At 31.7% G+C, this 17,147-nt stretch overlaps 2 protein-coding genes across 11 annotated transcripts; one reads left to right on the forward strand and one right to left on the reverse strand.

Annotated features, from left to right (window-relative positions):
* The first annotated feature begins 833 nt into the window (after nt 1-833).
* Nucleotides 834-5,730, forward strand: LOC120269138 (uncharacterized protein C1450.15). Of its 2 annotated transcripts, XM_039276456.1 has the most exons (9): nt 834-1,052; nt 1,133-1,198; nt 1,291-1,333; nt 2,307-2,361; nt 2,629-2,677; nt 2,889-2,959; nt 3,134-3,242; nt 4,330-4,472; nt 5,612-5,730. In XM_039276456.1, exons 1-8 carry the CDS (start codon nt 903-905, stop codon nt 4,444-4,446), a joined length of 660 nt encoding a protein of 219 aa, XP_039132390.1. In that variant the 5' UTR covers nt 834-902; the 3' UTR covers nt 4,447-4,472; nt 5,612-5,730. The 2 variants fall into 2 exon arrangements, with proteins under 2 accessions (XP_039132390.1, XP_039132389.1); XM_039276455.1 differs by lacking the exon at nt 5,612-5,730 and having other exon boundaries at nt 4,330-4,619.
* LOC120269137 (type I inositol polyphosphate 5-phosphatase 10-like) lies at nt 5,033-13,051 on the reverse strand. Of its 9 annotated transcripts, none has more exons than XM_039276446.1 (13): nt 12,912-13,051; nt 8,809-8,972; nt 8,666-8,719; nt 8,500-8,569; nt 7,846-7,911; nt 7,332-7,413; nt 7,146-7,250; nt 6,481-7,081; nt 6,213-6,406; nt 6,034-6,142; nt 5,796-5,944; nt 5,509-5,730; nt 5,033-5,227 (listed from the first exon to the last, which is right to left on the reverse strand). In XM_039276446.1, exons 3-12 carry the CDS (start codon nt 8,690-8,692, stop codon nt 5,514-5,516), a joined length of 1,620 nt encoding a protein of 539 aa, XP_039132380.1. In that variant the 5' UTR covers nt 8,693-8,719; nt 8,809-8,972; nt 12,912-13,051; the 3' UTR covers nt 5,033-5,227; nt 5,509-5,513. The 9 variants fall into 9 exon arrangements, with proteins under 9 accessions (XP_039132380.1, XP_039132381.1, XP_039132382.1 ...); XM_039276447.1 differs by lacking the exon at nt 12,912-13,051 and adding an exon at nt 9,072-9,222; XM_039276448.1 differs by lacking the exon at nt 12,912-13,051 and having other exon boundaries at nt 8,500-8,555; nt 8,809-9,222.
* Between the last annotated feature and the right edge of the window lie 4,096 nt (nt 13,052-17,147).

Consider the following 17,147-nt stretch of genomic DNA (forward strand, 5'->3'; position numbering starts at 1 on the left):
ATGTCTTAATTAATACAATAATCATTGAACAGTAACATGAATCATGTTACATAAAGAGGTAATGAGATAATGGAGGTAATTGACAATGAAAAATATGGCAAAAGATTGGTTTATTTCATAAATAAATAAAATTAAGTAAATGTTTATTTTAATAATTTAAAATTTTTTATCTAATAATTTTATTTATTGATGGGGTTTAAACGAAATTAGATAGGCTAAAAAACTAAAACAAACATGCAATACATTGCATACATATATAATTCACTGATGTGAAATTCTTTTTTCACAATTTTATTTTATAAAGAAGTTTCCAAGTATATAACCTAACAAAACTTTTATTTTAATCAGACGTGTGAGTGTTAAAATGTAAATTTTAAAATTTTATAATTAAATTTTTTTTGCATTTTAATTTGTTTTTTTTATTTTTATTAAATCTAAAATTTGAAATATTTCATATGATAACTGAATATAGATTAAGTTGTTTACATATTTTATTTCGTGTACTTCTATATTTAATAGACGTTTTATTCAGTGTTTATATTCTTATTTTACTTTTCAATCAATGTGATTTATCCACCTAAATCAGAAATTCCAAGCTACCTCTTTTAGCAGAATTTATACAAAATTATTATGAAATTAAAATTCTAAAAAAAAAAGAGGGGGTAAATCACATCCATTCGAAAAGGAAATCTTGGGATTTTTCCGGGTGTATGTGCAAAAACCCCTTTGAATGCCTTCGGGTCGGATCCAAACTATTAACGGGTACAAGTCAGGCATGTTGAGACCCGTTAACATCATCACTAGATTCATAATTTCAATTTCAATTTTTATTTTCCACCTTTATTTTCTTTTTTTTTTTTTTGTTGCTATTTTCTCTCCCACTTCGCTACTGCGATCAATCAATGGGAAGTAGTGCCCAGATCAGCGCTTCCAAGGCCTTCACTTTGCACCTCCTCTGCGCGCTTGCCTTCGCCGTTGCGTGGGTGGTCGCTTGTGATGTCTTCTCTTGGACCCTCGTCGGCCACCCGGCGCTCGTTCTCCGTCTTCTCTTTGTAATCACTAGTCAAAGATCTCTATTTTGTATGCATTCCTGTGATTCATTACAACTCACTAGTAATGCTTATATTTGCAGAGCGTGCATGCCCCTTTTGTGATTGTAGTTTATAGCATGCTACGGCGTGAGCCTGAGCATTGCCCGGTAGGTGTTTGTTTAAATTCCTAAGTGAGTTTGATGTGCTCTAAAATGTGCTTTTGGTTTTCTTTTTATAAAAAAATTTGGTTTTTGGATAGTTTTGGAAGGCTGTAGGACGAGGACTGCTAGCAATACCTGTTGGTAAGATTTAGCTTCTTTGAGTTGAGTTTTCATTTTTTTTTTTTTCCATTGTTTACTATGGTTTAAAGACACTAATGCTCTCTGAAGTGAAATACCATTATTCGTTTTGGCCCCTTCAGTATGTGGACTCATGCACAATGTGTCACGTATCAGTCGTATTAGAAGTTAACATGTTTTACTTGAAAGGCTAAAACAAACAATAAACCCTCCACTTTATGGGCGATTAGTGGGTTTAGACTTACTATTGATCTTAAATGATAAAATTTTGATTTTTCATGGATTGATTAAAGGAGATGCCTCTATTAGCTAAAATCATAGAAAATATTCTCATGATCTTAGTATTATATCTGTGAGTTTAAGAAAGCATGATTATGCATATCCATGGTGGCAGTTTGGGTTTAGTTCAGTTTTACGAGTTGAACATCTTGAAAGTGACGCTACCTTGATCAATTGTGGACACAATCTTCTAAAATATTTGCTATTTTGTAGGAGATGAGAGAAGTTATTGCTTTTTCCATGTGCAAAGTTGTGCACCTACATTTTTCTATATGATGTAGTAAGCTTATAATTAATTGTCACTTGCGTAGTTTGGAGGACTTGTTTTTAGGCACTAAAGTTTCTTGTGATTTAAATACAACCTTTCTACTTTTTCGTTTACATCTTGATCTCCATCCCAATGGTCAGCTTCTAGTCATATAAATGAGTTTGTGCAATTCATAGAATAATTAATTATGATTCAAGTGCATTATCAGCGGAAGAATGCATGAGATTTCTTTGTTGTCTTTTATATGTTTATCTTTGTGCAAAAAGTGATAAAAATCCTAGAGGATGTAAAATGTTGGTTGCAACTTGCATCAATGCCCAAAGAATGTTTTCATGTTGGCTTCCTTTCTTTCTCATGTTTACTTACCACGGAAATATTTATACTTTTTTATCACAAACATTGCAAATACTTATCTGTTTCATGTTTTAGGGGCTTTACTAAATGCTTTTGGAGCAATTGTGCTGGGTGCACCTGTTGGGATTAGGTAGATTCCTTGCAGAATGACAATTCTTGTAAAAGGACAGCAATACACATAAACTATTTCTAATAGTGTTATTATTCAACTCTGTAAAATCACAGCTCTTCCTAATTCAACCCTGTCACAATCGAATTTGTATTCTGAATTTCTAATCAACTTTCAAAGTATCTATAAAGGAAACTGAATGTAGCACGGAAATAAAGATTTTTTGTTGCTCAAGGGTTAGCATTCTTTATCATGAACCATTGCTGACTTGTTCTTCATTTCTTGCAGTTACTTGCCCAAAACCATATATTGGTCCCTTCTCATGTCATTATTCACTGTAAGTATATTTATATCTTCTTGGCTATTTTGCTTAGAAATTGCTTGCAAGTACTAGTAAATGATTCGTTTAATGTTTTGCTTTCTTTGACTGTACGCCAATTTTGAATGACATATGTTCCAGATGTTCTACTTTTTCTAAAGAGAACAAGGTTGTCTATTCATTTTAAATTTTGATAACTAATGAAGAGCTGTTTGACATATATTGGCAGTTTGTGCCAGCAGCTTGTGTTGTAGGCTCTTCGAGAACTGGCTGGCAGAGCTTTCTGTTGGCCAATTCCAGGTTGGTATTTTATAAGTATCTATCCATATGCATATATTTCAACTTTTTTATTCTTTTATTCATGTTAGCTTGGGAATTATGCTTTTGCATATACTCCCTTAAAGGTATATGTTCTCTTATAGGCCCTTGAATCCTTGGTTAAGTTTCTTTCCTGAAGAGACAATATGATTACAGGCCAATTGAAGAGCTTGACTGCATGATCATTCTTCCAGCATATGGAGCTATTATTGGCTCATGGTTTGGTGCTTGGCCAATGCCACTTGATTGGGAAAGGCCTTGGCAGGTACTCATCTGTGGCAGTGATTTCTCTTGCTTTGATTCAATCATCAATTTATATCTAATTAGAATATACCACACAATTAATTCAATGACATAACCATTTTGGACATTGTGAGACATGCTTGGGGATTATTCATGCTCACTACTGGTTTCAACTTCATTGCCAAGATGAGATGTGTTATTTATTTTTTTATTCATAAATTTCTTTTGACGACCTTTTTCTTGCTGTGCTGACAAAAATCTACAAAATCACATTTGTGTAAGTTTCAAAAATAAGTAGGCTGTCTTTTCATCACCCTCACGGGATTCTGAATGTCCTTGATCTCTTTATTGTAAGAAGGCGTTCAAAATTGATAGTGTGCCCATTGTCTCTTTTGTTTTGTTAGGGACTGTCTGATCTACACCTCTGATGTTTCAATATGCTTTCTTCAATTTAATATCCAATCAAAACAAACTTAAAATTTCTCAAAATGTTTCAAAAGACAAGCCAGTGCAGAGAGGTATTCAACTTGATTACCATTTTGCTACTGTGCCTCATCTTTGTGTGGTTTGATCATTTGCTGCTTCAGGCTTCATAATCCATTTTCTTTAGTTTTAGACTCTAATGTTAGTCCCAGTTTAGGTTCTGTTCATTGATCCCATATTTTCTGCACAGTTTCAGTAATTGTTTGATGCCGACCACATTGTTTAGTTCACTTGAGACTTAACCGGGTGTGATTGCATCCATCTTTTTGTCTGGTTGACATAACATGTCCAACATGCTTTGTGTAATGCCATGCATTAGAGATATTACTCCTAATAGACAGACATACTTTATGAAATTTTAATATGAATGCTCAAAAGTTGGATTCTCTTCTCTTGTTTATCCTTTTTGTAAGTTGGATTGAGCTCATCTCACATTTGTTTTTTTGCATTTGATATTATAAGCTTTGCATTTTACATTGCGTATGTCTTGCACAACAACCGTAACATAAGAAAAAGAAAGAAATGAAATAGTTTGTCCAGTTGATAACTGCCTGTTATTGATTCTTTGTCATGGTAATTAGTATTAATTAATTCCTTGCTGATGTTTGCTGTCAATTTATTTTTAGGAATGGCCGATTTGTGTTACATATGGTGCGGTCATTGGATATTTGATGGGGATGTTAGTCTTGACACCAGCGTTCATTCTTGGCATGAAAAGACAAGCTCGCATAAAAGGCGACTAACTTTCAGATTTATATGACTAATTATGGTATGACTTTAAATCTCTAGTACGAAAGAAATTTCTTTTTTTTGTGTACATAAAGCATTCTCAGTTTTTGATGATGCAGTGAGATATTATGATATTAAGACTGCAAAATTTTCTGCTTACTAATAACATGAGAAATATTTCTTCTAACTTTTATGTCATTATAAACTGGTTGTATCATTTGAAATTTATTGACATGTTTGGTACATTCTTATCTTGTGTTTGATTGGATTAAAAAAATGATGATTTAAGGTAATTGAATTTATATATTGAGGAATGTTTTGTTCCTCTATTTTTCCGTATTTTAAACACAGGCTTATGAGTAATTGCCAAATCAATTCACCTTGTTTAAATTTATCAATTTACTCTAATAATATCTATATTTAGTCAAATGTTTAAATATTGATTTACAAACCAATGAAAAAAAATGGGGGAAAAATTGTCAATTTGGATACTTGTTATTGTTCTTGACATTCATAAAAGCCTATGGAAACAAAACCTTGATACATATATATCCATAGACTTGGTAATGAAGTCCAATTTTTGAAAGAATAGTGATGAGGCTCACAAGGGATTCTAAATTTCCAACATATTAATAAAAAATTCCTTCTTATTCAAAAAAATAAAATAGTTGCACTTACTTCAGCATTGTTAGGAATTTACTGGAAATGTAATCCCTCCAGTCTGTGTAGATGATCTTTGTTAGTTTCTTTGGGAGTTTGTTTTCAAGAATGGTAAGTCATCATCCAAGTCAGCTTCTGAAACATTGGAAAAGAAAATCATATTATTGTGCTTTCTGAGCAAAATTATTCTGTCAAAATAAAATTAGTCTTTAAACAAAAATAGTTTAAAAGAATCATATTCACAATGATTCTTACAATTAGCAAGAGTTATTATATCAGTTATTGATTATCAGAAAAATTTTACTTGTTTGCATAGTCAAATTGTACTGGAAATTATATCTGTAATCATCTACTGTTAAATGCTTGTGAAAATATGTAAGTGTAATGCTCTTACAAAGATTGAATTGCATACTTACATGGTTTAGTGAGGAAAATAATCACTACTTCCTGAAGATAACAGCTCTTCAACTCCAACCTTCATATTTGGAGTTGATAAACCATTCCTTAATCTTGCATCAGGTACCCCAACTTCAACCGAGAAAACCGCACACACAGGCCGATGATCTGAAAATCTTGATTCACCACAAATGTAACACAATTGGACGATCCCATCTCCGTGCCATAATATTCGATCACACCTAAAACCATTGTAGCTAAATTAAGTTTTGCAGAATCTGTTGAAACTGCATTATCTGATACTTACCATGCCGGAGTTCTTCTCTTCTTCTTTGATGTAGCAACCTCTCCTGCATAAGCATCAGAGTTGTCGGAGTACTTGTATGTTGGAGGAAAGAATATCTTCCCTTCTTTCCACCCTTTGAACACTCGCCCGGCTTCTATTTCGATCTTAAGCTATGAACAGAAAGAAAAAAAATATATAATAAAAACTATAATGAATTCTTCTTTTGGATATTTAGATTTTAAGTTGCAAGATTTATTACTTGATCTTTCTTGAAGAGTGCATCCCAGTCATTGTACTCAAGGAGCTTCCTGGTCTCAGAGTAGCTTAATGCAATACGATAGTTCAAGTCTCCAAGCCAAATTATCCGACTGAGAATGAAGAGAAAAAGTTAATTATTCTGTTTACCAAAGGAAGCAAGAACATAAATGGTATACTTACTCATGACCAAGAATTTTCTCAGGTACTCTTCTGCTAGGTGATCGACAAATCCTTGGAAACTGTGTGTTCTTCAGTATCTCTATAACATCAGAGTTTCTTCTTCGCTCATCGCCTTCTTTCTCCCCGGAAGCCAAGTGACTGCAGACAAAACAAAAGCTAGTCTGATGCAAAGACAAGCTCACAGATATACAGCCCTGCAGCAAAAAGTTTCAATTACTCTTAGCATGCGTGTATATTCTGCGACAAGAAAAACAAATTGATGCCTCACCTTGTTGCCAAGGCAGCCCATGATTCCTCGACCAACACAAGAAATCCTTAAATGGCCTACAAAAGGGACAAGTTCTCTTCTTAACCAAACAGTGACAAAAATTCCAACCATCTGTTTGCTAGCAATGAGACTGTATTTTTGCTGCTTCACAGAAGAAGGCATGTCAATTGCTAGATCAGGAACCATAAAGCCGTCTGGTTCCTCGGCTTCATCTTCTGAAGAATCATCTTTTCTGGTATATGCTTGCTGGCAACCGAAACAAGAGTCTCTGTAGTATTTCCTTGATACTTCTGATGGGCAATTACAGGACTTGAGCCTCCTTCCTTGTACAATCCTGAAAGATCTGCTGACAGCCTTGAGAGAAGGTTTTTGAAAGAACAGTAAATTGCCGGGTGACTTCAAGTCTTTGGAAGTTGAAATGTTTGGTGTGTTAGCTGGTGAAGTAAAGCTATAATCAGTTTGAGTGCTCATGCAGTCTGCAGCATCAGTTTCTTGTGTTCTGTTCAGTGCCTGGTTTATCAGGCCAAGCCATTTTGTTGCAGGTTCATTGTCTTCTATGACAAGCACATTTCCCGCATTCAAAGGGACTATTTCCTGGAAACTGATAAACCAAATGAAGTATAAGAACCAGTACATTTGTAAAACATCTCGAAGAGTGTACATACCCTAAGACATATATATCTGATGGATCATCAGCAGGAAGAAAGTCATTGAGGTTCAGCCCTCCATGAGGAGTTTTTCCTCCCACATTCCAAGTTGCAACAAAAATCCTGGTTAAAACAGATCATGATAGACAGTTCAGAAACTACAAAACAAGAAGGAAAAAGAATGATTGAGGTGATACAGAATACCTGTAGGTCTGAGCATTTGCAGTGTTCTGTAAAGAGGATGGAAAACTGCTATATTCCATACTTCGATAACTAGGATTGGAATCTGAAACCTCATTTAAAAAGAAATTATCGGCATGAGATTCATGATACTGTTTGTTTTGCAAAAGAAGGATTTCCAGTCATTCTTAGACGGCATTGAAAGATTAAGGCGTGATTAAATAAAGCAAAAGCAGGATTTCATTCTTAAGTGACTGTGAAAGGAGTAAGGCGTGATTAAATAAGTTCATGATCCATTAGTACAGATAGGTCACAAAAGCGTCCTATAAATAGGGCCCATGATCCTTTCTAGACATTAATTGGAACCACAAGGTCAGCTATCAATCAAGCAGGAAAAGTGTGGAAGGGTCCCTTTAGCAGGATTGTTCATTGTCTTCTACAGTGATTCTGTGGGTGGAAGTTTGAAAATGTTCTCATGATGAGCAGTTTATATTTAAGTGGCATTAAATTTTTTGGTCGTAAGATCAAGGAGTAAAACCTGAGAAGCTTCTTGCCAATACTGAAGTGCCAGTTTCTGAGAAACTATGACTTTCTCCTAATTCAGCTGTCATGAAAGAAACACCAGACATACAAGATTAGCAGAGGCATAGGTCAAACAATACCTTAATGATAGTTTCAAAGTGAACAAAGAAGACTATATATCAATCCCAACTTTATCTTTATATGCTTTCTTTGATTCAATTTGTAGATTTTTAATTGATATATATCTCACATTTCAGCATGTTTCAATGAAAGTTTTTTCATTTTCTCCGAATCTGAAGAGAATGACAAAGAAAATGTCTTTCTCATTGATCATTCAATCTACACTGTGGCAGATATTAAAAGACCAAAAGTGTAAGTCTGAATGTGCTCTAAACAACTTTTAAACCACAAATCACAATGTTCAACAGGAATTCCCAGTTTTTATCAGAAATAAAAATGTTTAAGCATCCTTTCCCCGCTTATGGATTTTATAGGAGGGAAATTCAACACTTTCATTTGTAGAATGTGAAACTACTTATTCCTCTGTACTCCACAACTAGAAACAAGAAAATCAAGAACATAATATGCATGAGTTTTGTCTCAGTTCACACAGCACCAAGTTCCATCAGAAATGAATGATTAACTCACAGAATGAGATTGAAGAACAAACCAGAGAAAGAATTATCCGTCTCCTTGCTCATTTTCTTCTCCTTGTTTCCCAAAAACCTTGAAAACAAGGACTGAAAATAAAAATAAAAATAAAAAAATCTTCTCCTCTCTAAAGGAAGTCCAAGGACACACTTACATGATTAGTTTAAATCAGTGATAACCAGTACCTTTTTCCTTCCATTTCTAGATAGCATCTCTATGTCACCTCTATTTTCTTATGCCTTCAAAGATACATCAACATGCATGGGAAAACAAAAATTTTAATCCTCACTATAACAACAAATGAGCTACAAATTCCAAAAAAACTCACCTTTCCCTCTCCCTGACATTCCCAGAAGCATAAAATCAAAGGTATTCCCTGCCAATTTAGGCAACCAAACCAAGAGGACCAATGAATCCAATCTTCAGAACACCAATTAAATCTCCATATGGCACACTTTAGAGATTAAAATCTAACAACTCAGCAACAAGAAACTGCACAAACACCAACCACACAATCTCTTCTCAAGCTCTCAACAAACCAATCCAAAAAAAGAAGATTCCAGACCCACAGCAACCAAAACCAATATTCACCAAAAGAAGCAAACTTGGGAACTCATTCTGATGGATATATATATATATATATATATTCAAAGGATAACTTTGCAAACACCGAAGCACTTTTGTAATTATTTCCAAGAGCTCAGGAGACTTGTTCTCTTGTTGCCTATTTTTTCAGAAGAGTTCTTTGTATGCAAGTTTAAAGGCTTTGGAAGGATGCTCTTCAGTCTTTGTTCCTTGGCACATGTTGAAGCATTGCTTTTCAGCAACAGTGCTTCTTTGTCAGAACATGGACAGATTCTTTCTGAATTTTCTTAGACTTCACATCAACAAGATCATTCTTTTCATGCATTTTAGCAGTAATTTAACTAAAATAACAAAATTTTCATGAAGTTCAATCATTATTCCAATATAATTTTCTTTTTTAAGACAACTAGATGTAGTGGGCAATAAGAATATTTTGTTGACATTGTTTTTAATTACATTTTTTTCTCAATAATATTTTCATAAGTAAAAAAGGATGAATGTATTTCAAAAAGGATGAATGTCAGCAACCCTTGTGATTGGGCATCCTGATGCAAATGGAAATCACCGAATATGTTCAAGATTGAGTGTTTCCAAGTATTTCTCCTTGAAAGCAATGTACTTTTATTTTAAGATTATGACATTTGCCAATTCTTTTTATAGTGGTAAGAGTGTTTAACCTTTTTCATGCCACTCCCTAAGAAATACGGAAATTATTTACCACCCTTATTATTTTTTTTTAATAAAGCTTTTGATAAATGTGGACAAACCACTTGTCCAGAGTGTGTACAGGATCCGAAATTGATTATCCAGCCTTGAATCTTCATCCGGGAATACAAAATTTGGATGCCAAATTCGAGCCCACACTCGTAACTATTTTTCAGAATGACTCTGATTTATTTTTTTCCCCGAAATATCAAGAAAGTAATTTTGAAAAGTGAGGGGTAGCATGGCAATATGCAAGTGAAAAGCCCTAATACCAAGGGAAAGTTATGCTATATATATACAACCAAATCTATTAAAAAAAAGTTTGAAATATTTAAATCCATTCAACAAGATGGCTTTTGTAACATTCTTTCCGGCTTTCGGCAAGTCATGCAAGCACTTAAAAATGCTGATTTGATGAAAAGACTATCATATTTATAAAATATATATATAAATCAACTTTAAACCCATATTGTGGCTAAAAACTTCATCAGTTTGTGATTAATTTTTACCTGTGCTGAGTGAAAAATTACCAAAAATAATAAAAGTTTGTTTTATTTATTTATTTATTAAATGAACAAAATTGGCATAGATCATAAAATACAAAAGAAAGTTTAATTTTGCTATGTAATTTATAAATTAAGGTAAAAAGTGAAGTATTTAAGAAGTAGGGCAGCAACTAATAAACATCAGGATTCAGAAGTTATAAGTCAAAGTAGATGCAAACATCTGTCAATATGATGTCTATAGATATGTCCAAGCATAGTCTCATTCTTGATGGACAGATAATTAATTGGTATGTGCCAAAAAACTAAAAAGGTTGAAAACTTTGAATGAAGCGGGGGAGGAATGAGGATGGACCAGTGAACTGGTTTATTTTGCAGCCATACAAGTCTTATTTGTTTGCCTATAACCAATGTTATTAATTTCCCTTTATTTTTTTTTTAAAGTTTATTTTTGTAAATCAGTGGATAAATGACAATTCTTTCCAACTAAACAAATATGTTCCATGAATAAATGTAGCAAAAGAAACTAATAAATAATAAAATATGTAAAACAATAAACATGACTAATTATATCCCAATCTCATCACTTCTTTTGAATAAAAGTTATTGGAAATTTGAATGAAGATTTGAATCAAGAAAAGCATACAAAACATGATACTAGAAAACCTCCAAGAAAAAGAGTGATAACTCGTTTCCCTCATATTTATTAAAAAATAAAATAAAAATAAAAATGATTTTTTAAGAGGATAAATTGAATTCTATTATCACATAATTACCTAAAAAAATCGACTTTTATTTATGTTAATGTTGGGTTGGTACACAAAATAATAATGAAATCAATCTTATTATTACTTTTACTAATGAGTAATGATAGTAGCATCGGAGGAGATAAAATATGTTTGGAGGTAATTATGTAATTATAGGTATCATCTTCTAATAAAAAATTTTATTTTTTAAAAAATAATTTGCATTGATAAATTATTTTAATTGTTTGTTTTAAGGCTAAACTCATATACATTAATTTGGGTAATTACTCCTATTCACACCATCCAAATCTAATAATTATCATTAATTACATACATATTATTATTATTATTATTAATAAAAAAATTAAATTTATAGATTGCTGAACCAAGCTTACAATTTTTCTAAAAAAAAAAAACCGGGCCTACAAATTAAGAAAAACCCAAAGTTAATCAATTCAAATGATAACAACACTAATCCCGGATCTTTTGGGGAAAAGGAAAAATAGAGAGAGAGTTCAAATCCCGCTCAGAAGATTTACTTTCACAGCCAATAATTTAAAGTGAGCCATTAACTCTGCATATGTCCCTTAACTAACTTAGAGACTTGTCCCTTATATTAAAAAAATTAAAAAAAAAGAAAAAAATTCACACATAACATGCACCAAACAACCAAATCCATTTTGATTAAATTTGCATTTATTTTTAAATTCAATCCAACCCTAAAATGAGAGTTGGAATCCGTCTTGAGGATTTAACTCCACGGGATAATCACCCAAGATGAGGCATGAACTCCGCATACCTTCCTTAACTAACCTAAAGACTTTTCCCATTTGTTATAAAATTCACCCATAACATGCACCAGACAACCAAATCCATTTTCATTAAATTTGCATTTATTTTTAGTTTCAGTCAAACCCTAAGCAACATTATAATAAATAAATAAATAAAGAACGAAGAAAAAAAAAATTCAACACATCACAAAGCTTCTCATGTACCAGCTACAATCCGGGGGAAGCACCCCAGCCCCACAAACAAGATCCACACCAAAATGGCAAAACTACCCTCACCTAATGCTCCCATCTCAACACTTAGTCAGCATAAGTGATGTCTAAAAATGTAATTTTACGTAAAACTTAGCTGTCAATAAAAAGAAAAGAAAAGAAAAAAAATCAACAACAGCTTGCGATAAGCTGTGAACAAAAAGCGGAGGAGGGACTCATGATAAGAAAATGATTGAAAAATCTCGTCAAACCCTTTGGGAACTTTTTAAGAGAACTAAACGTACTCCCGAATCCACGGATTGTGCGGCCCAAATCGTACCATCACTGTAAACTTCCCTGCTCCGCGATTGGGCCCACCTTGATAATAACAAACTCTTTTGTCTCATCCTTTGGTTCCGGATTATTTAAACTAATCCCACGTGAAAGTTTAACAATTAATTATTATAAATATTATTATTACATTATTATATTTGCACCAGTGGAATTAACTTATGTTATTTAGTTATTAAAAATTATTTAACTTTGATTTGAATTTTCAACTATTCACAGTCGTATTAATGTTTAAAAAAAGTTAAAGTGCTCCTGACCTCTCCAATAAAGATTATGCTAATCACAAGTTATGACACTTGAATTCAAAATCTTTTAAATTTAATACTAGATAATACTGCTGAGTTATGCCCGATTCCCATAAAATATAAAAAAATGAGAAAAATTCTTTAAGAATATATAGAAAATATTTTTTTAAAAAATTTTTATTATTCAAATTTGGGAGAAATATGTGGAAATTGGGGATTTGTTAAAAACTATTGAGTGGAAACGCATTGGAGAAATAAAAGAGAAATTCATATTGAAAAGACAAGTAATCAAAATCAGGGAGAACGGAAAACGTACATTGAGGTGATGAAAGAAGGGAACATTGTCGGAGTTGAGGGATGAGATCAGCGGCGGTGATTCATCTCCGGTGAGCTTTATCGTGGACCGGTAGTGGATCGTCGTTGTTCCGCAGGGATATCTTACGGCGGATGAGAGAAAGAGAGAGAGAGGCGTTGGTTTTAGAGAGATGGTAACGACGACTAGGTTTATATCGTTTGAACTTTGTCAGTGGACGGAAATACCCTTGTATTTTAGCTTTACAGGAATTAATCAAGATTTGAATGAAAAAACATACCATTGATATTTTATTTTTGGGGAGGTTATGATAATGAAGTTTATTAAATAGTTAGAATATTTAATCAAAAATTTATGAAAGTATATATTATCAGTGAAAAATTATTTTTAGTTCCTGAAAGTTTCAAAACATCCCAGACAGATACTCCGACGTTTGAATTTCTGAACGATCCTCTTTTTCGACACTTATTTTTTTCAATTCGACAGATGTACTTTTCAATTAATGCGAACTTCTACTGTTAGTTTATTCTATTTTACAACATGTACTTTCTGCTTAAAATTATTAGTTTCCGTTTAAAATTTGGTGTTTTTGCTTAACTACATAAGTTTTCACTTAACATATAACACATTTGCGTTTAAAATTTGACTTTTCCGCTTAAAATTATGGGTTTTCGCTTAAAATTTGGTATTTTCGCTTAAAAATTGAGAGTCAGCCCAGTTAATATCTGTTACCTTTATGTCAACGTCAATCACCTTTATGTCAGAAAGGTCTGAAAAATAACCTGTCAGAAAAAGGAAGGATCTTTTGGGAATACTCAAAGTCATGGGGTTTTTTTGTGAATACTTGAACTTTGGAGGGATTTTTTGTTCATTTCCAGTATTATCAATGCAATAAAAAAAATGAAGTCGAATAATAGTAAAATAGTTTCAATTGGAGTTATTTGAAGTTGCAGGAATTATTTTATTTTTATTTTATTTTATTTTTGAAGAATGGGAACTATTTTATATGTAAAAATTCAAGCACAATATGACTGTTTTTGTTATTTCTTAGTTTTGTAAATAAAGTAAGAGGAGTATACTATTATAGGATAATTAACACAACACAACTTTATAAATTTTTTTTTGTATCTTGAGAGTTATAGTTTTAAAATTTTTACAAGTTATGGAAAAAAAAAGTTAAAATTAAAAAGTGATGATATTACTTTTAATATTTCTAATCTTAATAAAAATTTTTATGATGTGCATTGAACATCACTCATAAAACGCTACATGTACTTGTGCTATAACTTGTATTATATTATATTGTGTTGTTCTCATCAGTGAATCAAATGACCTGTAACATCTTTAAACATAGTTGTCAATTCAAAACTAGTGTTTATTATTATTATTATTATTATTTAACAAATGTAATAAGCACAATTAAGGGTATGCATATGAACCAGAAATTAACTGTTTAGCTCATGCATTTTCACCAAGCAACACTGGATTTGGTTCGTAGTGTTTAGTTTTTCAAGTAAAATTTTAAAATTTATATTTGGGAATCCAAAAAACATTATTCGTTTTACTTCATGGACTATTCAAATGTAATCCTTTTTCACTGATCAAGCATGACAGTCTAAATGCATAATATATTTCCATAAATCTGCATGAAACAGAGATGTTAAAATGAATGAACTCTTAAAGTATAAAATGACTAAATAAGTTATTATTTATATTTTAATGACCAAACCGTCTAAAGAACCAAACTTCCGAGTTAAATAGTGGAGTCTAATGCATTTTCAAAAAGATGAACCAAGACAATGGGCACTAATTTCATTGGAGTTTGTGTTATGAAACACACACACTACATTTGGACAAAAACCTTTTGGTTTTTGAGCATGTCAGTTTGGCAAGGGCTCATTGACTTTGGACAAGTTCCGTGCGAACTTGTTTTAGATAAACTGAGAACTTGTTTGGATGGAGACAATAAACGTTGCTACAGTGAAAATCATTGTCAATAATATTTTATATTATATTTAAATAATATTTTATATTATGTTTAAATATACAATTGTAATTGTTAGAATGAGAATGTAATATGTAAAAATTAAATAGTGGTATTTAGAGGCATATTTCTTCCGTCCAAAATTAGCAGGGATGATACTGTTTGGGAAGGAATAAATAGTATTAATCTTTAAAATGACATTTTAATTCCTTTAATATTTAATTAAATAAAACTTATAAAATTAAATAATTAACCATAATAATAAAATTAAATAATAATTAAAATAATAATAATTATATATAATTATAATAATAAAAATAAAATGATATTTTTGGCCATAAAACTAATAAATAATTAAAATGAGATATTTAATGTCAATATTTAATTATAATAATTATTTTTAATAATGATATTCAAAATATTTTTTGGATAAAAAATTTATTTATTATTAATTACATATAATCAGATTTATGCGTATCAAGAGAATAAAAGTAACTTTGTCGCATTCCTCTCCTACTTTTTTCCCATTAATACAGAGCAGAAACCTCGATCTTGAAACCCAAGACTCAAATAATATATTTTATATGTTAGTATAGACATGGAATTAAACTGTTTTGGTTTTCTAATTAATTAATCATTGTAATATCAATTGAAATTTAAATAAATTCTTTATTTTTTTGTTTCAAATTATTATCTAAGTAATATCTTGCGTGTTTTCATGATTCCAAGAAGTTTGAGCAACTTTTATATTTTATTGTTTTAAAAAATTATATATACATCATTATAAAAGTACATAACTATATATATATACACAATGTTTAAAAACAACTGATTTCCAAACCGGTTTTGCATTTGTTGTTTTTAAAATAAATAAAATTTTAAAAAATAAAAAAAAAAACTTAGAAAAAAATCATAAAGAAATAATGAAAAATACAAAATTATATGTAACATAAAAATGTTAATAAATATAATAATAATAATAATTTTACAAGCACAAACAAGATAAGATTAAAGTTCTATGACTTTATTAGCCCACAACTTGTCACTTTTAACATAAAATTCAGAATTTCAAAGTACAACCATCCAAAAAGTCCGTAAGCATGAGAAATAAAATAAAATCCAACGACAATAACACAAGAAACTCATGTTCTCAAATTAGAAATTGAAAATCTAATCCAACAAGTCCACAAAGCATGAGGAAGAAAATAATATACAAGTCAAAAGCATAAAGAATAAAATAAAACACAACCACAGCAACAAAGGAAACTCATGTTTCCTAATTAGAAACTCAAAATCTCTAAATTTCCTAAATTGAAACACAAGCAAGAAAATTAGAAAAATACACTAATCTCATCATCATAATTCACTTGTTTCATTCATTATCATGGTTGCCACAAATTTCATCTTCCTCATTGCCTTGATTGAGATCAAAAAATGAAAAATTAATTCTATCTTGAACCACTAAAACATTGCCATCATCATAATTTGGTAAATCTATATAAAAAAATATTGTTTATAAGTTATCAATGTTAAATAGAATATAAATTTTAACTTGCAATCATATTAGTTACTTAATATTAACCATCAATATTATGGACAACTTCATTTTGCCATCTTTCTCTTTGTTCTTGTCTTTCTCCTTCTACTTGAGCGACCATATTTACAAGAAAAAAAAAATGCTAAAATACTATGGAATAAAGAATGATAGTTTCGGTGGGTAGTGTGATAAGGAGAGCCACTCAAAAAAACTCACTCGAATATTCGACACACACACACATCAAACAAGAGAAAGAAGACATGCAAGTTAGTAACCCAGTTCGGTACAACCTTGCCTACATCTGGGGGGCCAAGCCCGGAGAAACAATCCACTAAAAGAGGTTAAAGAATGAAGTGTACAACACTCCCTTACTCTCTCAAGACAAAGAATACCGTCTTAAGATTGGCCGATGCCCACTCTCCTCAACCCTTACCAAAGGGTCTCTGACTCGTGGTTCATCCTAAATCTTCAAACAATATATCTTATATAGACGCACCTACGCCCATTAGATCTTTCCTCTTTTAGAATTCTCCGCGGCTTTCTAACTTAGACACCTTCCAAAGTTAGATATTGCAACGCCCAGTTACAACATGGCTCACCTTATTAAATATGACCGAGTTCTAGCCATTTGCACCCAAATCTACGACTTTCAACCTTTCCAGTTCCTTCAGTTCACCTCGTAGTAGTTGACTTGACCCGAGCTCCTCCTGCCTGCAGC

Source organism: Dioscorea cayenensis, chromosome 9 (genome assembly GCF_009730915.1).
Source record: "Dioscorea cayenensis subsp. rotundata cultivar TDr96_F1 chromosome 9, TDr96_F1_v2_PseudoChromosome.rev07_lg8_w22 25.fasta, whole genome shotgun sequence".
In the NCBI taxonomy this organism is placed as follows: domain Eukaryota; kingdom Viridiplantae; phylum Streptophyta; class Magnoliopsida; order Dioscoreales; family Dioscoreaceae; genus Dioscorea; species Dioscorea cayenensis.